This window comes from Pipistrellus kuhlii, unplaced genomic scaffold, assembly GCF_014108245.1.
Source record: "Pipistrellus kuhlii isolate mPipKuh1 unplaced genomic scaffold, mPipKuh1.p scaffold_m20_p_30, whole genome shotgun sequence".
In the NCBI taxonomy this organism is placed as follows: domain Eukaryota; kingdom Metazoa; phylum Chordata; class Mammalia; order Chiroptera; family Vespertilionidae; genus Pipistrellus; species Pipistrellus kuhlii.
The window spans coordinates 1,452,127-1,473,543 of record NW_023425530.1 but is presented as its reverse complement, the minus strand read 5'-3'; the positions used below and the strand labels follow the sequence as shown (position 1 = coordinate 1,473,543).

The 21,417-nt window shown below is 61.3% G+C and overlaps 1 protein-coding gene across 3 annotated transcripts in view; it reads left to right on the top strand.

Moving 5' to 3' along the window:
• SEMA6B (semaphorin 6B) overlaps positions 1-18,292 on the top strand; it is a 24,484-nt gene extending 6,192 nt beyond the window's left edge. For all 3 annotated transcript variants that reach the window (XM_045589100.1, XM_036459886.2, XM_036459885.2), the window contains exons 2-17: positions 7,906-8,055; positions 8,200-8,323; positions 9,781-9,841; positions 10,032-10,094; positions 10,507-10,608; positions 10,990-11,080; positions 11,411-11,530; positions 12,130-12,218; positions 12,803-13,020; positions 13,783-13,914; positions 14,097-14,246; positions 14,655-14,837; positions 14,919-15,071; positions 15,783-15,860; positions 15,983-16,041; positions 16,461-18,292. In XM_045589100.1, coding sequence (XP_045445056.1) covers positions 7,935-8,055; positions 8,200-8,323; positions 9,781-9,841; positions 10,032-10,094; positions 10,507-10,608; positions 10,990-11,080; positions 11,411-11,530; positions 12,130-12,218; positions 12,803-13,020; positions 13,783-13,914; positions 14,097-14,246; positions 14,655-14,837; positions 14,919-15,071; positions 15,783-15,860; positions 15,983-16,041; positions 16,461-17,326 — 2,610 coding nt within the window. In that variant the 5' untranslated portion in view covers positions 7,906-7,934 and the 3' untranslated portion in view covers positions 17,327-18,292. The remainder of the gene's footprint in view (positions 1-7,905; positions 8,056-8,199; positions 8,324-9,780; positions 9,842-10,031; positions 10,095-10,506; positions 10,609-10,989; positions 11,081-11,410; positions 11,531-12,129; positions 12,219-12,802; positions 13,021-13,782; positions 13,915-14,096; positions 14,247-14,654; positions 14,838-14,918; positions 15,072-15,782; positions 15,861-15,982; positions 16,042-16,460) is intronic.
• The last annotated feature ends 3,125 nt before the right edge of the window (positions 18,293-21,417 follow it).

Below are 21,417 nucleotides of genomic sequence, written 5' to 3'. Positions count from 1 at the left end.
GAAGGGAAAGAGATATAGGAACACCAGTGATGAGAGAGAATCATTGATCAGCTGCCTCCTGCGTGCCCCCTACTGGGGATCGAGCCTGCAGCCCAGGCGTGTGCCCTGACCGGGAGTCATACTGTGTCCTGGTTCACAGGTCGGCGCCTAACCGACTGGGCACCCGCCAGTATTTTCTGTGAAGCCCATAGCACAGGGCGTGGAACACAGTAGACTGTAAGTGTTTGCTGTTCCTTCCCTTGCAATGTCTGATCGCCGGGCCCTGGGAGAGAGATGAGGCACCGATGGGTGGCACGTTCCCCGCGGTCACCCAGCAAGGCCGGGCCCCTCGCCGCCTTCTCCTCCATGGATGCATGTTCCCCGTGACCCCTCCCCGAGCCAGGGCTCTGCCATTCCCGAGCCGTGACTCAGAGGGCCTGTGGTCCGCTCTGACCCCGGGACCTTCCCCCGGGACCTGTTTCCCGCTTTTGTCCTCAAGTTCAGAGGCCAGGTCTTCCGTTCCCAGCAGCACTTGGCGTAGCCCTGCCTGCGCCCAGCCCAGCGTGTGAGTGGTGTGTCCCTGCCTTCCCGGCCCCGGCCCACGGGGGATCCCCTGTCCTCCGGGCAGGGCCTCTGAGAGGGGCAGCGGCTGGAGGAATTCAGGGGGTAAAGGAGGGCTGGCTCCCCGAAGCCGAGAGTGGGGCTGGGGTCCCCATCCTCTGCTCTCAGATGGAGGACACCCAGGGCGGGGACCGGATCTCCTTATCCTCCCTACCATGGGGCCCTGAGAGCCAGGCCTCACTTCCCTCCGTCTCCCAAAACCGGGCCCGGAGAGCAGGGCCTGTGTTTTCTCCAAATTGGGGCTGAGGCCGGGCCTGCCCAGGGCCACCCCCACTTGGGAATCTGTGGGTTCCCCGCCCACCAGCCCCAGCCCAGACTCCCTAGGAGCCCCCGGCCCCCGTGGGCATATGTCTCTGGGCTCCCTAAGGACTCCCTGGGTACAAATGACACTTTAATTTCCTCGAAATGGTTTCAGCATCACTGAGAAAGCAGCCCCCTCTCCCCCCGTTCCTAATTACAAGTCGTTGCTTCCGATTTGCCTCCTGGTGGCCCAATTTCCTAACTGATTAAATTAATTACGCGGTGTGCTGCCCCACCCCACCTGGGCCAGGCGTCCCAGGGACCTGCCCATGTCCCCCATCCTGGTCCTGCCTCCGCCAGCTGGTCTCCTCTCGGGTCCCCTGAGCGGCCTCCCAGGACAGCCTCTCTCCGGGTCTCCAGACCGTACAGCCTCATAGGCAGGTGGCACATAGTGGGTGCGCAATAAAGGTGCCACACGCCTGGGTTCCAGTGCTGGCCGTGACCCGTGCTGTGCAGCCTGGGCCAAGTGACGTCACCTCTCTGAGGCCGTTTTTCTCTCTGTGAAGCCGGTGGCGGTGCTGGTGTCTGTCCCCTCTGGGTGTGGACAGGAACGGCGTTCACGCACGTGAAGTTCTCGGCCCGGTGCCTGGTGCGCACAGAGTAGGGGCGTCACAAAATCTTCGTTTAAATCCCTGCTCTGCGGGGCTCCTGTGGACAGATGTGCTCAGGCACTCTGAGTGCTGTCCTCTTCAAAAGAGACGCTCAGCATTAACGGAGTGCTGACTGCATGCCCAGCTCTGTGTCACGCTCTTGAGACATAGTCCTGGTCTCGGATCAACCCCTGGCCGTGTTGGCACACAGTCGGTGCTCAGAAAACAAATATATCCTTGTGGCTCTTTCAGAAGGAGGGACTGTTTATGGGACATTCGTTCAGCCGGTGCTTGTTGAGGTCCTACTGTGCGCCAGACCCCCTGCCATCGTAAAGCTGCCATTTTCATCCCTGACCCACAGAAGAGGAAGCAAGCCCAGAGAGAGGGAGGATGTAACTCAAGGCTGCACAGCAGTCAGTTCAGTTTATGAAGCAACCTACTATGCGCACCTCACTTCTCATGATAAGCAGCCGGGGATGGTTCTCATGAAGGAGAAACAGGGAGGAGGGTGGAGAATGGAGGAGGATTCACTCTCCGCCTCTCAGGCTGGCGGGAGATGAGTTAACTGGCATTGAGAGAGCATCAGGGGTCGAGGGGGCCCCTCCACAGCCGCTTCCCCATGCCCAGGGCCCCCCAGGATCACCCTCTAGCTGCTCAGCCAAGTTCCTAGACAGCTCAGAGCCCAGCGAGGCTGCGGCGGGGGCGACTGAGGCAGCTGGAGGAGGCAGCTGTAAGCAGAGCTGGTAACCAGACCTGGACGGTGCAGGGCCTGGCTGCCAGGCCAGGTTACTCGATCTCCTCAGGGACCGGGCCCAGAGCTGGAATCCCGGGAGGGCTGGGCCGACAGGAGCTCCTTCTCTGGGCCTGGGAATGGGCGTCGCGCCCCAATCTCTGCCACGGCAGACGGAGAAATGGGCTCTGAGGCCGGCCCGGGTCCCTGAGTTCCTGCCATGACACAGGCCCAGAGGGGGCTAGCTGCTGGCCCAAGGTCATCCAGCAAGGTCACCTCACACAGAGTGAGCACGTGGACCAGCCCTGTCCTTGGGCCGTATGTTACAGAAGGGAAATCGTCTTGTCTGGAAAGGGGAGAGGGTCCCAGGCGTCCTCCCGACCCGCCGGGACCTTGTTCTCTTCCTTCCGTGGTCCCAGGTCCTGTGCTCGGTCCCCGCGCTCGGCCTTCCACCCGGAGCTGGGCTGCCTCGATTCTCCTCTGCCACGTGGCCACCAGGAAAGAAAGACCGCACGCGTGCGCGCCTGGCTTTCTGTTGTACGTTGCTGGTCTACACTATGTCCTTATTTAAAAATATATTTTTTTATTGATTTCAGAGAGAGGAAGAGAGAGGGAGAGTGAGAGAAACATCAATGATGGGAGAGACTCATGGATCGGCTGCCTCCTGCACGCCCCACCCTGGGGATCAATGCAACTCAGGCATGTGCCCTGCCTGGGAATCGAACCCTGACCTCCTGCTTCATAGGTCACCACTCAGCCACTGAGCCACACCAGCCAGGCTACACTGTCCTTTCAACCCTGTACCAACACTTAAGGTTTGGACTTATATTCACCCACAGTTTATTAATGAGGAAGCTGAGACCCAGAGGCGGGGAAGTGCCTGTCAGGGCTCTCGAGGCTGGTAAGAGGCAGAGCCGGGATTTGAACCTCCACCGTGCGTGTCAGAGGCTGGGCTGCTAACCCGAGGCTCCTTGGCTGGCCCTGTTGCCTGTCCAGCCTTCATTCTGGGCCAGTGAGAGAGGGAAGGGCAGGGCAGGAGGGTGGGTAGATGGCCTGTCAGTAGTGACGTGGGGTCCCTGGAACCTGGCCGCCAGGAAGTCATCAACGGAGGGGGGGGGGTGCAGACAGAAGCTTCCTGGGTGTTATGTGTGTACCCTCAGACACACAGGCGTGTGCACACACGTGTGGACCGCCCACCACTGCTGGGGCACACACTTGTTCTGTGGTTGCGTCCATAGATTCGTGTGAACACACGGATGCCATAACATGTGGCAGACGCCGGGGCCCACAGCCATGCGTGGGGGATCTCCCCGCGGACACCATGCATGTGGAGGTGATGAGCAGAGTTGAATCAGGCAAGTGGTCCAGTCTGAGTTCCGTTCCTTGTGCTGATGCTTAGTTCATCAATACACAACACACCATTGCTGAGCACAGCAGTGTGCCAGGCACCATGGGGACACGTCACTGGCCATGGGGCACCTGGGCCTGACCTCCGGGGGCTCACCCTCAGGGGCAGGGAGCCTCTGGGGGAGCTATGATGTGGGTGATTCCTTCATTTGGGGGAACCTGTACAGAAGCTGATTTTCTGAGTTCTTGTGCACACAGGCCCCTGGAGAGCTTGCTAACATGCAGGCTCTGGTGGGGTGGGCCTGGGGTGGGGCCCGGGACTCTGCATTCTAATAGCTCTCGCGTGAGGGTGAGGCTGAGGCTGAGGCTGGAGCCGCATTCGGAGAAGCAGAGAGTCCAAAGGACGCTTTGAGAGTCTAAGGCCATGTGGGGGCAGGGGTGGGACCTGGGGAGGGGTCCAGGGTGATGGGGGTGGGAGACTTGAAGGAGACAGCATTTTAGCAGAGACCTGAAATGCAGAAGCGGCCCTGTGGGTATCTAGAGAAGAGGCTGTGGGGACACCTTGTGCAAAGGCCCTGGGGCAGGACGGTGTGTGGCATGATGGAGGAGCAGTGAGGCCCAGGGGGGCGGAAGCAGAGTGTGCAGGGGGCGAGAGGGAGGAGGTGAGGGCAGGGAGGGGCCGGTGAAGGCAGGTCATCCTCGGCCTTGTGGGCCCCTGGGAGGACTTAGCTTTTACCCGGAGGAAGGTGAGTCCTGGAGGCAGAGCGGGCACAGCCCTGACAGAGGTGCTCACACAGGCCCTCTGGTGGCTGCCGGGGGAATGGGCGGAGGGGAGCAAGGACGGGAACCAGGGAACCAGGGAACCAGGGTGGAGGGAGGGTCCTGAACTGGTCCAGGTGGGAGGTGATGCGGGCTGACCAGGGCGCGGACTGGGAAGGTGAGAATTCTGGGTAAATTAGAAGGCAGAGCCCACAGGACTTGCCGGCATTGGTGGGAGGGTGAGGGAACGGGGTGGGGGCAGCACGGGCTTTGGAGGGAGCTGAGAGCGATTCCCGAGCCCTCGGCTGGAACAGGTGGGACCCGGGAAGCACCGCTTGGGCTGGGGGAGCAGCAGCTGTCCGTCAGGAGTGCAGTTTGGTCGACATGGTCAGCTCCGTCCGGTGGAGACCCTGACAGCGTTTATGCTTTATCTGTTGTTTTGGAACTTACCAGCTGATCCTAACACTTATACTGAAGCTGTGGGTTTCACGGGTAGCCCGTGCCCGGCCAGTGTGGCTCGGTGGCACGTGCCTTTGTCCTGTGCACCAAGAGGTCAGTGGTTCGATTCCTGGTCAGGGCACATGCAGCCGGCAGTCCATTGATGTTTCTCTCTCATCAGTGTTTCTATTGTTCTATCCCTCTTCCTTCTCTCTCTAGACATTAAAAAAAAAATCTCTTTTATAAAAAGGGTAACCCAGACACCCTGGCAGAACGAACTGGGAGAAATGTTCCAGAAGGAGATTCCAGCCTGTGACAAACGTAGAGTCACGAAGGCGGTGCGACGCCTCCCACTTGGCAATGGGAGAAGATGGAGGGTGGCCTTGAGGCCCTCCCATCCCTGCCTCGGTCTCCTCACCTGAGGTGGGCGTCCACTGGGATGGCCCACCCCCGTGGGAGTGACCGCCGAGGGGCCAGCCACAGAGCATAGTCTCCTCTGGGTGGGAGCTGTCGCTTTATCATTTATTTTAAAATAAAAAATCAATAAGATGTATGTGTGTATATATATATACACACATACATCTTATTGATTTTTTTTACAGAGAGAGATAGAGAATTAGAAACATCGATGAGAGAGAATCATCGATCAGCTGCCTCCTGCACACCTCCTACTGGGGATGTGCCCGCAACCAAGGTATATATGTACATGCCCTTGACCGGAATCGAACCCGGGACCCTTCAGTCTGCAGGCGAATGCTCTATCCACTGAGCCAAACCGGTGAGGGCCGTTTTGTCAGTTTATACACTGGTGCCCAGGACAAGGCGCCGCTCCCTCCCCCGTGGGCGTGAACGGGTGCCGCCGGGCTGCGGGCAGGAAGCGTGCCCCTCTGCAGGCACGCAGACGTGTGGGTGCCCTGCATGGCACGGGGCGCACACGCTGGCCACACGCTCCGTGCCTGGTGGCAGCCCCCGGTGACCAGGTGCCGGGGCAGGTGGTGGGGCTGCTTCCCGGCAGGCGGGCGCCAGGCGGCTGCTCCAGAGGCGCCTCGAGTTTCATGGAGAGAAGCAGATGGTCTTAGGGGCCTGGGGGAGGTGCTAAGGCCTCCGGTAACCCCAGGTGGCGGGGGGGGGGGAGGGCCCTGAGGCCGGGTGCAGTGGGCTGGCCCTGACTCCCCTAAAAGAGCCTGTGGGGTTCGCTTCCATGTTATCACCAGAGTGACTAACGGGAAAAGACAAGCAGCAGCCGCACACGCATTAGGACGGCCGCTGTCAGGAAGCAGGCGACGGGGAGTGGAGGCCAGGGTGTGGAGAGATCGGAACACTGCACTGCTGGTGGGGATGCAGAGCGGAGGAGCCGCTGTGGGAAACAGTGTGGCATTTTCTAAAGAGGAAACGAACACAGAGCTGCCGTCTGATCCAGCAGTGTCACTTCTGGGTGCCCACCCAAAGCACTGGCAGCAAAGAGATTCCACGCCCCTGTTCACACAGCGCCATTCACAGGAGCCGAGAGGCGGAAGCAGCCCAAGTGTCCATCCACGGGGGATGGGTACACACGTGCTCCATCCACGGGGGATGGGTACACGTGTGCTCCATCCATGGAGGATGGGTACACATGTGTCCATCCACAGGGGATAGGTACACGCATGCTCCATCCATGGAGGATGGGTACACATGTATCCATCCACTGGGGATGGGTGCACACGTGCTCCATCCACGGGGGATGGGTACACGCGTGTCCATCCACAGGGGATAGGTACACGCATGCTCCATCCATGGAGGATGGGTACACGTGTCCATCCACGGCGGATGGGTACACACGTGCTCCATCCACGGGGGATGGGTACACACGTGCTCCATCCACGGGGGATGGGTACACGTGTGCTCCATCCATGGAGGATGGGTACACATGTGTCCATCCACAGGGGATAGGTACACGCATGCTCCATCCATGGAGGATGGGTACACATGTATCCATCCACTGGGGATGGGTGCACACGTGCTCCATCCACGGGGGATGGGTACACGCGTGTCCATCCACAGGGGATAGGTACACGCATGCTCCATCCATGGAGGATGGGTACACGTGTCCATCCACGGCGGATGGGTACACGCGTGCTCCATCCACACACGTCTGTCCTGACATGTGCCGCGGCACGGACAGCCCTGTGGACACTGTGTTCAGTGAGCTCAGCCAGACCCAGGACAGAGACTGATGGCCTCCTAGGAGGTCCCTAGAGGACTCAGGTCCCAGAGGCAGAGTGGGTGGTGGGTGCGGGGCTGGGGAGGGAGTTAGTGCTTAGGGAACAGAGTTTCAGTTGCGGGTGTGAGAAGGTGCTGGAGATGGAGGGTGGGGATGGCTGCCCAACATTGTGAATGGACCCAACGCCACTGCACAGGTGGCCCTGGCCCGTGTCACTCAGTGGCTCAGCAGCAGCAGCCGGGCACCAGAGTCACGGGTTCCATTCCTGGTCAAGGGCACGTGCCTGGGTTCCAGCTTCCTTCCTCCACCCTTGGGCAGCTGTGGGAGGCAACCAATCGATATGTCTCTCTCACATCTATATTTCTCTCTATTTCTCTCTCTCCCTTCCCCCTCCTTCCCTGCCACTCCCTCTAAAAATCAATGGAAAAACTATCCTTGGGTGAGGATTAACAAATGTAGAATTTTTTTTTTTTTTTAAGGGCACAGAGCCCTAACTGGTTTGGCTCAGTGGGTAGGGTATCAACCTGCGGACTGAAGGGTCCCAGGTTCGATTCCTTTAAGGGCATGTACATTGGTTGCGGGCACATCCCCAGTAGGGAGTGTGCAGGAGGCAGCTGATCGATGTTTCTCTCTCATCGACGTTTCTAGCTCTCTCTCCCTCTCCCTTCCTCTGTAAAAAACCAATAAGATATATATATTTTTTAAAGGGCACAGAGCAGACAAAGCACCGGAGAGATAAGAGTTACTCTGGCTGGTGTTGTAGGGGGGAGGGGTGGGGTAGGCAAGAGTGGGGCTAGCAGTGAAGTTGTTATTGTAAATCACAGTGTTATCCCAACAGGGAATGTTGGGGGATAATTGAAGGTCCCGGCCGCTGCGGCTCGTGAGCGCCATCTGGTGGCGGATACAGGCCACGCCGCTCACCGCCCACCTCTCGCCCGCAGGTGTCACCTCCTGTCGCCCCGACCTCGCCATGCGGACCCCGCGAGTGCCCCCTCCCCGCCTGGCCCTGCTGCTCCTGGTGCTGCTCCTGGGGGGCGCCCACGGGCTCTTCCCCGAGGAGCCGCCGCCGCTCAGCGTGGCCCCCAGGGACTGTGAGTGGGGTTGGGGGGGGCGTTCCAGGGGAGGGGGGTCCGGGACGAGGGTCTTGTTCCCCAACGGAGCCCGCTGCCCCCGCCCTCAGGGACTCACCAGGCCAGGCTCACCCCGGCCCTAAATCACCCTCCTCCCTTCCCCAGACCTGAGCCACTACCCTGTGTTCGTGGGCAGCGGGCCGGGGCGCTCGGCCCCCACCGAGGGCGCCGAGGACCTCAACATCCAGCGGGTCCTGCGGGTCAACAGGACGCTGTTCATCGGGGACAGGTGCGGGGTGTCCGGGAACGCGGGGTGCGGGGCCCTTGGGGGGGTCTTCGGGATAGGGCGTATGGTTTGGGCTGGGGTGTGACTGGGCACCTGGGGTGGCACCTGCAGGGGTGCTGGGCTCTGGGGGTGGTGGGAGCCCGGTGCCCGCTGTGGTGTTAGCAGATGGGGGCAGCTGCTTGGTCAGAATTCACCGGGTGCCTGCAGGGGGTGCTGAGGGGGTGGCCTTTGGTTTGAAACCTAAATAATGAGGCGTCAGCCATGAGGAAATCTGGGGGAGAGGGGAACATCTGGGCAGAGGGCAGAGGGCAGAGGCCGGACTGTGCTGGTGTTAGGACAGAAAGGAAGTCCGCAGGCTGGAGCACAGTGAGGGGGGAGAGGAGGAGGAGAGGGCAGGAGGAGACCAGGCAGGGTCAGGGCCTCCTGGCTTGAGGGGAAGCCGGGTGTTTACCTGGAGGCAGGTGGGAGCCCTGGGGGGCTGTGGATAAAGGGAGGGAACCTGACTTCGGTGCTCACCGTCGCCCTCTGGTGGCTTCTTTGGGGCAGCAAGTTGGAGAGACTGAGCCTGTCCAGGTGGGAGACGATGGGGCTAGAATGGGGCGGTGGCCGTGGAGGGGCGAGAAGCAGGTGAATCCTCACTGAACATTAAAGGCAGAGGAGACTGGAGTGTTGGATGTGGGAGGAGGAGAAGAGGGGAGCTGAGGGTGGCCTGCACCCTCAGGAGGACAGAGCTGGACAGAGGAAGGTCAGAGGTGGGAGACAGGAAAGCGGGGCACCAGTTTGGGGGACAGTCAGGCTCAGAATGGCCACGCTGAATGTGAGATGACACTGAGGAGCAGCTGGCCCCCGAAGCTGGAGACGGGACTGTGGGCGTGGTGATGAGGGCGTAGCCAGTATTGGAGTGGACGAGGCCGCCCCGGAGGGCAGGGCCGGGGAGGGAGGAGGCCAGAGGGAGTCTGAAAGGAGGGAGGGAAGCCTGGTTTCGGGGCGGGGGCCCTTGTGAGAATGAGCTCCCAGGAGGAGGGGGACCTGCGGGTCAGACACCGTGGAGAGGGGGGAGAGGACAGAGAAGTGACTGCCGTACCAGCTGGCCAACGACCTCAGCCAGCCAGGGCAGGTTCCCATGACATGAGGGGTGCGCCTGGGCCAGGCTGAGGGGTGCTGAGTGGGCACCTGACAGAGGCGTCGGGCCGTTCATCACGGCAGTGTAACCCAGGGCAGCGGTGTGAGCCCAGGTGGCCTGTACAGCATGTGGCTGGGCGGGAACTAGTGCGTCTGTGAACGTTTGAGGAGACGCTGGGGTACACGCACCCATGGAGGGCGTGTTCCGTGTTGGAGCTGCTCATGGCGGAGGTGTGTCCGTGCCCGCGCACGTTACCCGCTGGACACCATGTTGGCCACCAGCGGATGGAATGCTGAAGGCAGAGGCCCCAGTCTCACTAACTGCACCCCTCCCTCAGGGACAGCCTGTACCGGGTAGAGCTGGAGCCCCCCGCCTCCACGGAGCTCCGGTACCAGAGGGTGAGGAGGGGGCGCGGGCGGGAGGAGGAGGGGGCGCGGGCGGGAGGAGGAGGGGACAGCCTTTGGGGCGCCCACCAGAGGGAGCTGACCTTACAATGGGGAGCGAGATGGATCCGGGCCTGCCCGGCAGGGGTTCCTAGGGCCGTTGGGTACCCCTTACCCCTCACCAGCTAGCTCCCTGTGCCCCCAGAAGCTGACCTGGCGCTCCAACCCCAATGACATCAACGTGTGTCGGATGAAGGGCAAGCAGGAGGTGAGTGGGCCTTGGTCACGCCCCCAATCAGCCATGACCACGCTCAAGCTGAACCGGGGCCACACCCAAGGCGAAATCCTCCTCCCCCTCCATCCCAGGCCTGGACCCCGTGTTGTCATGGCTTCGTCCTGAGCCTGGCCATGACCCCCAGATGGTCCCAGTCGTGGCCACGTCCTTAGGCTAGGGTCTTGCCATAGCTCCATCCCTTCACTGGCCGCTGACCTAAAATCAGTGTGGCCGTGCCCCATCTGGGCTCATTTCAGCTGTGGCCACGCCCCTGATGCGGTCCTGAGACCTAGACCCGCCCACACACTTACCCTCCCTTCACCCAGTCCTGGCTCCTCCTCTGCCCCGGCCACTCCCCCCCCCCCGCCCCCCAAGGCCCACAGCACTCCCCGTCCCCCCACCGCAGGCCGAGTGCCGGAACTTTGTGAAGGTGTTGCTGCTCCGGGACGAGGCCACGCTTTTCGTGTGCGGCTCCAACGCCTTCAACCCCCTGTGCGCCAACTACAGTGTGAGTCCCTGCCCCCCGGGGGCCCGGGGGCCCCAGGTCCGACTCCCAGACCTCTGCTCAGCCGCCCGCCCCCCGAGCCGCCCAGGGAGCCTGCCCGGTCTGTCCTCCCTCCTCACCCCGAGCTCAGGGGAGGCTTCCCAAGGAGGCCCGTGTGAGGTCAGGGGAGCCCTAGGTATTTGACCTGTGGCCCAGTAATGGATTCACTAGAGCCGCCTCTCAGACTCATTTAGAGATCAACAGACGGAGCCCAGAGAGGTCGAGTGGCTGGTCCAGTCGCACAGCATCCGAGGCAGAGACAGGCTTCCCTGGGAGGGGGGAGGGGGAGCCGTGGGGCTGCGGGCCGGGGCCGAGCCCTGTCACTCAGGCCCCGTCCCCCCGCAGACAGACACGCTGCAGCCCCTCGGGGACAGCATCAGCGGCATGGCCCGCTGCCCCTACGACCCCAAACACGCCAACGTCGCCCTGTTCTCCGGTGAGTGCCCGCCCCACTCTGACCCTCTGGTGAGGCCCCAGCCCCTGCCAGGCCTGGCACCTTCCACTCTTGGACTTGGGGTCCTGCAGAGGGTGGCTGGGAGACTGCCCGGCTGTGGAACGGCAGAACCTCAGCCGGAGTCAGGGCTCAGCGGGAGCTGGGGTTCAGCTGGGCTCGGGGCCTCCGCAGGGTGGGGCTCAGACGGGCTCAGACGGGCTCACGTAGGCTCAGAGAGGTGGACTGAGAGTCTTGGAAGACCGAGTGTGGACCCACACCACCTCCGGCCTCTACGACCCAACCCCTCACGGCTCTCCCCGTCGCTCCATCCAGAAGGAATGCTCTTCACGGCCACCGTCACCGACTTCCTGGCCATCGACGCCGTCATCTACCGCAGCCTCGGGGACAGGCCCACCCTGCGCACCGTCAAGCACGACTCCAAGTGGTTCAAAGGTGGGCGGGCACTCATCGACCCCCCCACCAGAATAAGAGTCCCAGAGGCGCCAGGGAGGGACTCCCACCTCATCTGGGGCCTCCTGGGCTCTTTAAAGACAGCGCCTGGTGTTGCTGAAAGCACTGTCCCGTGTGCCAAGGTGGCAGTCGTCCCGGGTCAGGGCGATGAGCGCACAAATAAGTGGGACAGCAAATCAGTACCTCTCCCCCCACCCCCCACCTCCCCTCCTCTCTCTCTAAGATAACGTTTAAAGGGCCATGCGAAGATGGACGTTGGACTTGATGGGATGGGTGGTTGGAAGCCCAAATGGAACCACAAGAGGGAGCTACAGGAGCCCAGGGCTTTAGCCCCTGAGGGAGGGAGGTGCAAGAGAATAGGAGACGCTGCTGTTTGTGGGAGGTAGACGCTGCGATTTTAGGGTTCTGACACTCCCCTCTTCCCTCAAAACCCCAACACGTGGAGTCTGTTTTCCTTTGCCTGGGTAATCCACGCATGTCCCCCTTCCCCATAAAAGCGGCCCCCAGGCTGGTGTGTGCCCAGCTCTGAGGCGCCCTTTCTCCGGCCGGGGGGCTGGGTTCTGACCCCCCCTCTCCTGCAGAGCCCTACTTTGTGCACGCGGTGGAGTGGGGCAGCCACATCTACTTCTTCTTCCGGGAGATCGCAATGGAGTTCAACTACCTGGAGAAGGTAAGCCCTGTCCCCTCCCAGGGAGGCGGGGGGGGTGGGGGTGGGAGGGGGGGAATGGAGTTGAGAGGCATCCATTCACCCACACATGCATCCATTCATTATCTCTTTCATCACCCATCATTATCTCCTCCAAATCATTCATTTACCCATCCATCCATCCATCCACTAATCCATCCATCCACCCACCCGCCCATCCATCCATCCCTCTACCTACCCATCCATTGCAGCAGCCAGGCAGTAGATGCAAAGACTGCCATTCCCCACTAGTGTGACCTTAGGTCGGTCACTTCCCTTTCCCTGTGCCTCAGTTTCTCCACCTATACAATGGGGACATCGGTAGGCCCTCCTTCGTAGAGCTTTGGGAGGGCAGTTAGAGATGAGGAGGCAAAGAGCCAGGTCCCTATGAGCGGTCTGGAAGTGTGCATGATGAGCGTCATGATGGCCACGTTGCTACTGTCACCCCCGTGTTTCCCCCGGGGAAGCTGACGCCCAGAGGGCCCAGGGTCCAGCCGGGACCGCACGGTGAGCTGGGCCCAGCCTGGGCGGCGGGCCTCGGGGCTCAGCCCCCGTCCGCTGCCCGCCAGGTGGTGGTGGCCCGCGTGGCCCGGGTGTGCAGGAACGACGCGGGGGGCTCGCCCCGTGTGCTGGAGAAGCAGTGGACGTCCTTCCTGAAGGCGCGGCTCAACTGCTCTGTGCCCGGGGACTCGCACTTCTACTTCAACGTGCTGCAGGCCGTCACGGGCGTGGTCAGCCTGGGCGGCCGACCCACGGTCCTGGCCATTTTCTCCACCCCCAGCAACAGGTCAGCGGCGCGGACGGAGAGAACTCGGGGCCCCGGTGGACGGGAGGGGGGGTCCCACATTCACTCATTGCCTGTTGTCCAAGGCTGGGCCAGACTGGACCCCCCACGAGGCCTTGACCCCCCCCCCCAGACCACACAGAGCAAAGCCGCACTGACCCTCCCAGACCCTTTGGTCAGCACTGGGCAGATGGGGGGCATCAGCACCCTGCCTTTGGAGGAGGGTCAGAGCTGCCGGAGCAGGGACACGGGGACTGGCTTCCGTGGTGTGAGGTGGAGGCAGAGGGAAGAGCATCCCACGCTGGAGGAACAGCATGTGCAGAGCTGAGAGGATAAATGCACGTGGTTGTTTAAACAACAGAGAGGAGCCCCTGCAGCTGGAACAGAGGGAGCAAAGGGGAGAGGGACAGCATGGGGGGGGGGGGCGCGCTGGGCTGCCGAGGAGCCTGGGTTTAGCCTGGAGCACTGGGGAGCCGCGGAAGAGCGAGGGGCAGAAGGATGGTTGTAAGGGGGCAGGAGTGGTGTCTGGGAGGCTGAGCATCAGGCACACGACCGGGGAGGCCAGGACATGGGCGGTTGCAGAGGAGCTGGACCAGGATCCCGTCTGAGCACAGTTCAGGCGGCAGTGACTGGATGGGGCAGTGGGTGACACCCTGGCGCAGGGGACTGAACACCCGACAGCCCCGGAGGACAAGGACACCTGCGCACACTCGCCTGAGGCAGCGCCTCCCACCAGGCTCACTGCTCCCCTCCTCTGCTTCCCAGCATCCCCGGCTCTGCCGTCTGCGCCTTTGACATGACACAGGTGGCCGCCGTGTTTGAAGGCCGCTTTCGAGAGCAGAAGTCTCCCGAGTCCGTCTGGACGCCGGTGCCGGAGGACCAGGTGCCCCGGCCCCGGTGAGCGCCCCTCCGTCCCAGACAGGGCCCCACGACCCGAGCTGGGACTCCCGGCAGCCAGCTGACCCGTTGCCCAGATGAGGGAATGAAGCCTTGGGGCAGGGCTTTAGGTCCCATGGAGAATCGGAGCCCCTACATGGGGGCCCCCCGGACTGCCCTGACCACCCCCCCGCCCCCCGCAGGCCTGGGTGCTGTGCGGCTCCCGGCATGCAGTACAACACCTCCAGCGCCTTCCCGGATGAGATCCTCAACTTCGTCAAGACCCACCCGCTGATGGACGAGGCGGTGCCCTCGCTGGGCCACGCGCCCTGGATAGTGCGGACTCTGACACGGTCAGCCCCACGAGTGGCTGGGGTCCCGGTGGGGTGGAGGGTGGAGATGAGAGCCCAGGACAGGGGGAGGGGGAGGAAGGCGGGCGGAGAGCAGTGTTGCTGGAGACAGCATGCAGCTCTGAGGACTGGCCGGAGACACAGAGAGACAGAGAGACAGAGACACAGAGGGACAGAGACACAGAGGGACAGAGACACAAAGAGGGAGGGACACAGTGAGGGACAGAGATTCAGGGAGGGAGAGACAGGCCCAGTGGGAGCCCAGGGGGGGTCTGTTTGGAGGAGGGCGGTGTGCAATTCTGTAACCACACCAGCGCCCACCTTGCCTACTGTGTGCGGCGTCTCTGTGTCTGCCCGGGGAAGGGGGGGAACCGAAGGGGTTCCAGACTGACCCTCCCGCCCTGGCCGCAGGCACCAGCTGACTCGCGTGGCTGTGGACGTGGGCGCCGGCCCCTGGGGCAACCAGACTGTGGTCTTTCTGGGCTCCGAGGCGGGCACCGTCCTCAAGTTCCTGGTCTGGCCCAACGCCAGTGCCTCGGGCACCTCCGGGCCCAGCGTCTTCCTCGAGGAGTTCGAGACCTACCGGCCAGACAGGTGGGGTCTGGCAGAGGCCGGGGGTGGAGCCGGCGGAGATGGGGCGCGGCCCCTGAGTCTTACTGAGCTGCTTGCCCCCAGGTGTGGCCGGCCCGGTGGCGGTGGCGGTGAGACGGGGCAGCGGCTGCTGAGCCTGGAGCTGGACGTGGCCTCGGGAGGCCTGCTGGCGGCCTTCCCCCACTGTGTGGTCCGCGTGCCCGTGGCCCGCTGCCAGCAGCACTCAGGGTGCATGAAGTGAGTGCCGGGCCCTCGCTGGGGGTGGGGGGCGGCGAGAGAGATGAGCACGGGAAGAGGGCGAGAGCGGAGTCTGAGATAAGGGCCCAGCAGCAGCCTGACGTGGTGAAAGATGAGTGGGGCGGAGGGCACAGTACGTGCACAGGCCCTGGATTGGGACCGTGACTGGGTTTTAGGGGAACAGTGAGGAGGCCCAGGCGGCTGGAGCGGAGTCAGGGAGGGGGAGGTGAGGGCAGGGAGAGGATGGGGCAGGTCATGCAGGGCCTGTGGGCCTTGGGGAGGACTTGGGTATTTACCTCAAGGGAGGTAGGGGCCCGGGAGGCCTGTGGGCGGAGGAGGAGTGGGACCTGAGGGACATTTTTAAGAGCAGCAGGAGCTGGGGACCAGGGAGGTGGCTGTTTTCTCTCCTCTAAAATGGGTGGAAAACCAGTGCAAAGTACTGCCCCCCCCAGCTCCGTGTGAGCCCCCCACACTGAGTAACCCGCCCACACCGCCGTCCTGGCAGTAGTGATGCACTGCACAGAGCCGGACACACGCTCTGGGGCAAGCCCGCTACGCTCCAACCCCGGCTCTGCTACCCCAAGCCCGTTTTCTCATCTGTGAAATGGAGGTGAACAGCCGGCCGCAGGGACTGGCTGGAACCCCGGGCAGCTGGTAGGTGGCTCTATGCAGGGGCTGTGGCTGACGGCCTGCCCGCCCCCTCTGCCCTAGGAACTGCATCGGCAGCCAGGACCCCTACTGCGGGTGGGCCCCTGACGGCTCCTGCATCTTCCTCAGCCCTGGCACCAGGTACGGGGGAGAGGTGAGGGAGGGGGTGTAACCCACCTGCTGATGGGGTGGGGGATCCCCCTCCTCTCCTCGGGCTCCCTGGGAGGCGCCCCTGCTGACCGTTTCTGCCTCGCCCCCCTCAGGGCCACCTTTGAGCAGGACGTGTCCGGGGCTAGCACCTCCGGCTTAGGGGACTGCACAGGTGAGCGGGGGAACGATCGGGAGGCCTGGGGACCCGCCCCTGGGGTGCTCCTGCCCTTTGTGTCCGGAGGGGGGGCAGGGGCGAGGACCAGCTTTGGGAGGTCAGGGGGCCCCACTCCCGGGGAGGGAGGGAGGGGGAGGGACAGAGAGCTCAGGGGACAGACAGATGCACGGACAGGCTCTGAACGGGACTGAGAGAGGATGAGAGACGGACAGACAGATGCCAAGAAACAAGCGGACCGACAGGCTTTCAGGTGACAGGGCAAACAGAGGGACAGACTCTGAGAGGACAGACAGACAGACCCCAGAGAAACAGGCAGGGACAGAGAGACAGAAGGCCCAGGAAGACAGACAGCGGGGTGGGCCGGGGTGGCCGGTGGGGCCCTCCCCGCCCTCTCACGCCTCCCTCCCCCCGCCCAGGCCTCCTGCGGGCCAGCCTGGCGGAGGAGCGCGCCGGGCTGGTGTCGGTGAACCTGCTGGTGACGTCCTCGGTGGCGGCCTTCGTGGTGGGCGCCGTGGTGTCGGGCTTCAGCGTGGGCTGGTACGTGGGCCTCCGCGAGCGGCGCGCGCTGGCCCGGCGCCGGGACAAGGAGGCCATGCTGGCGCCCGGCGGCGCGGTGCTGAGCGTGAGCCGCCTGGGCGAGCGGCGCGCGGGGGCCGCGGGGGCCCGGGGCGGCGGCGGGGGGCCCCCGGAGGCGCTGCTGGCGCCGCTGATGCAGAACGGCTGGGCCAAGGCCACGCTGCTGCAGGGCGGCCCGCACGACCTGGACTCGGGGCTGCTGCCCACGCCCGAGCAGACGCCGCTGCCGCAGAAGCGCCTGCCGGCCCCGCTCCCGCTCCCGCACCCGCACCCGCACCCGCACCCCGGCGCGCGCGCCTGGGAGCACGGCCCCCCGCTGCTGCCCGCCGGCCCCGCCGCCTCGCTGCTGCTGCTCGGCCCCGCCCGGCCCCCCGAGCAGCCCGGCCGCGCGCCCCACGCGGACTTCCCGCCCACGCCGCACGCCAGCCCGGACCGCCGGCGCGTGGTGTCGGCGCCCACCGGCCCCTCGGACCCGAACGCGGCCTGCGACAGCCTCCCGCGGCGCTGGAGCCCGCCGCCCACCGGCAGCCTCCGCCGGCCCGGCCCCCCCGGCCCCGCGGCCGCCTCGCTGCGCCGCACGCACACCTTCAACAGCGGCGAGGCCCGGGGGGACCGGCCCCGCGGCCGCCACGTGCGGCCCGGCGCGGACCTGGCCCACCTGCTCTCCTTCGGGGGCACCGACAGGACTGCGCCCCCCGTGCCCTAGGCTGGGGGCCCCCGACGCCTCAGCGGTGCCAGCCACGGGGATCAGAGCGAGCGATCCGGCCCGGCTCCGAGCGGCGCGCTCCGGCCATGCCCCCCTCCGGGGCGCAGGGCGAGGGCCCCCGCCCACGGAAGCACAAGGCCTGGCCCCCCACCCTGACGGGCCGCGGGACGTGCGGCGGTCTGGGGGAGCGGGAGGATGTGCTGTAGATTTGAGATTGACCTGTGCGTGGGTTTGGGTTTGTTTCCAATTTGCGGTTGTTGTTTTTTTTTTTTGCAGTTTTTCTACCCAATTGCACAACTCCGTTCTTGGGGTGGCGGCCCAGGGCTTGGAGGGGGCGGGATGAGGAGGGGCCACAGCTGCAGACCCCGGTGCCCCCCCTCCAGGCTCCTCCTTGACCTAGGCTCCTGGCGCGTGGGAGTGTGGTGTGTGTGTGTGTGTGTGTGTGTGTGTGCGCGCGTGCATGCCATGTTCGTGTGCAAGGGGCCGGGAAGGGGAGGGAGGTGTGCGTGTGAGGGCTGCTGCCGGCGTGTGCGTGGCGAGGGGCACTCATGCAGGGTGTGTGTCTGTGTGTCTGTGTGTGTGTGCGGCGGCCTGAGAGGCCTGGGCGTTTGGCTGAGCCAACACGGGCTTCCAGAAGGCCGGGGGGGCCTCCAACTGCCGGTCAGGAATTCGAGGGGAGACAGAGAAAGGGTGTTAGGGAGAGTCCAAGAGGGCCTGCCTGTGAGCCACACTGGCAGCAGCTGTGTAAGTCTTGGTGGGGGCGGGCAGCAAAGGTGGGTGGGCCCCCCTGTAAATATGGCCCCAGGGTGGTCAGAGGGTCCCACACCACCAGTCCCCTTGTGACCTCCCCTCCGACCTCCAGCTGACCATGCATGCCAGCTGAGTGGCCAGCTGAGACTTGGACCCTCTCTGGAACTTGCCTCCCCAACCCCCTCCCAATCAATAAAACTGTTTACAACCACCGGCCCCCAAGGCTCTGGGTCTGCTCTGTCTCCCAGGGGTGGGGCCTGGGCAGTGGCAAGGCCCCGATCAGCACCCACAAGACTCACGGCTGGGTCACAGCAGCCAACAGAATTCGGGGACGCTGAGTGCGGGAGCGCAGAGAGTTAGTGGGAGGCCCTGTCTTCGTATGGATGGGGCCGGTTTCTGATTGGCCTTTCAGCAAATATTTATTGTGTACCTACTATGTGCCAGGCACCATGTGGGGACAAAGACCTCTGTTCTCAGAAGCTCACAGCCTAGTGGGGAGACTGACCACTTACAAGCAAATTAGGGCTTGGTTTGCAGTAGTAATATGTGTAATATAATGAAAGCCAGGTAATATGCTCAGCAGCGGGGACTGTGTGTGTGGAGAGAGAGGGGGGTCAAGGAGGGCCTGCCAGGGGTACCATCTGAGCTGAGACGGGGAGATGGAGAGATGAGCAGATAGACCCTTTCAGGCGGAGGGAACAGCCAGTGCTAAGGCCATGCGGTGGGAATTCACCTGGAGGATGGGGGAGGCAGCCAGTGTAGCTGGAGCAGCGGGTGAGGGCAGACCAGGTGGCCATGAAGAGGGAGGAGAGGAGAGGGCCCAGGCGGGCAGGGCCTTGCAGGTGAGGAGTACAATTTTTTTAAACTGTGGTGAAATATGCATAAATCCACATACATTCAAATGTGCCACTTGAGCCTTTTTAAAGTGGCCGCTTCAGGGGCATGAAGTCCATTCACATTGTTGGACAGTCACCCCCACCATCCATCTCCAGCACCTTCTCACCTTCCCAGACTAAAAACCCCATCCTCACTAAACCCTAACTCCTCTTCCCACCCCCACTCGCCCAGCCTCGCGGGTGTTAAGCTGGACTAGGGAGCCAGCGGAGAGTTTTTAGCAGGGGACGTGGGTCTGCTTTCATTCTGAGAGGTCGCTTTCACGTGATGTCACTCCAGGTCACAGCCCTTCCTTCCAGCCCATGTCAATTAAGCACCGACCGTGTGAACAAGACAGACCTGGTTTCCTCTTGTCATGGGGGGAAGGGGGGACACTGATAATAAAGAGACACAAATCCTCTGACGGCATCTAACAGCTCCTCCTGAACCTGTGTGTGTCTGTGTCTTTCAGCTTGAGATATAATTGACATGTAACATTGTGTACGCTTCAGGTACACAACCTGATGATTTGATGAACGGATATATTGTAGGATGATCCCCACAATGAGATAAACCTGTCCGTTACCTCCCACAGTTACCTTTTAGTGTATGATCAGAACATTCACGATCTACTCTCTTAGTAACTGCCAACACAGGATCATCCACAATAGCCACACCTGCCAATATAGTATCATCCACAATAGCCACCGTGCTGTACATTAGACCCCAGAACTTACTCATGTCTGTAGATTTGTACCCTGAGATCAACATCTCTCCTCCCCATTACCCTCCTACCACCTGACGAAAACCATCCTACCACCGGTTCCTAGGAGTTCATTTTTACATCCCACATACACATGAGATCACAGTATTTGCCTTACTCCATCTGACTTATTTCACTTAGCATAATGCCCTGAAGGTTCTTCTATGTTGTTGCAAATGGCGGGATCTGTGTCTTATTTAATGGCTGAAGTGTGTGTGTGTGTGTGTGTGTGTGTGTGTGTGAATAATGCTTCTGTAAACATGGGGAAGCAGATATCTAAAGAATAGTGATTTCATTTACTTTGAATAAACACCCAGAAGTGGAAATGCTGGATTTTTTAATTTTCTGAGGAACCCCCATATTCTCTGTAGCACCAATTGACATCCCCACCAACAGTAGTGTGGGGAGACATCCCTTTTCTCCACATCCTCACCAACACTGGTTACTTCTTGTCTTATTGATAATAGCCATTCCAACAGGTATGAGGTGATACCTCACAGTGGTTTTGATGTGCATTTCCCTGATGATCACTGATGCTGAGCATCCTTTCATATATCTGTTGGCCATTTGTATGTCTTCTTTGAAAAAATCTCTCTTCAGGTCCTTTGCTGGTTTTTTGTGTGTGCCTGTTCTGTGTGGCTGTCTCTGTGGGCCTGCCATTCTGTCCTGTGTGTCCTGCCCTGTCCGTGTGTCTGTTAGGTTCTGTCTATGTATTTTTGTTTTATCTCTGTCAGTATCTCTGTCTGTGGATTCATGTGTAACCTATCTTTCATTCTTTATCTGTGCCTGTCACTGTCAACTTGTGTGTTCTGTCTCTAAGACAGGATTCAGTCATCATCACAGCTGAATAGGGATGAACCCTTCAGAGATGGGGCAGGGAGAAAAGGCCATAGCCAGGCAAAACAAATAAAATAACAAAGCACACCTGAATTTTTAGAACTCAACCAGAATGAAAGCACTTAATAGCAAAACCCATGAGGTGCAGCCAAAGCCATTCTCAAAGGGAAATGCATAGCCTCCTAAGGCATTCATTAGTAACAACCCAAAACAAATGGTGCATCAGCTTAGGGTGAAGAAAGAGCAATACCTGAAATCCATATAATTTTATTAACCAATGTCACCCCAATAAATACAATTTTTAAAGAAAGAGCAGTTGGGACCTTTGGAGATTGAATTCAACTTCACAGATGGGGAAACAAAGGCCAAGAAAAGATAAGCCACATGCCCTCAGTCACAAAGCATAGCAGTCGTAGCGCATCTGGAATTCAGAAATCGGTTTAGTCCCTCCCAGCTCATTGTTCAAAAACTTCCAAGACTTCTGGCATCACTCGCTTTTATACTCTATTTTTAAAAAGTTATTTCAATAAAAATGTATCCAACAACATGTCATAAATTCAAGACAAGTGTTTTTTGTTCTCTCCACTGCACTTCCTGATTGCTCAAATGTGTCACAAACAGGACCTCTTGTCCCCATCTCCAGGACTGGCACCTTGCGAACTTGACCCCTGATTCCTGGGTTGGGGGTGGGGGCAGTGGGACTCACTCCCAGAGACTCGGGGTGCCCACTCTCCCACAGCAGGGATCAGGGGAAGGAAAACTGGACCGAAACAGGAACAGCCCCTCCGCTGTCCTCCCCCTGCCAGGAAACAATTTTGCAATCTTGGCTCCTCCCTTTCCTGTCACTGGCTCAAGTTCAGGACCTATC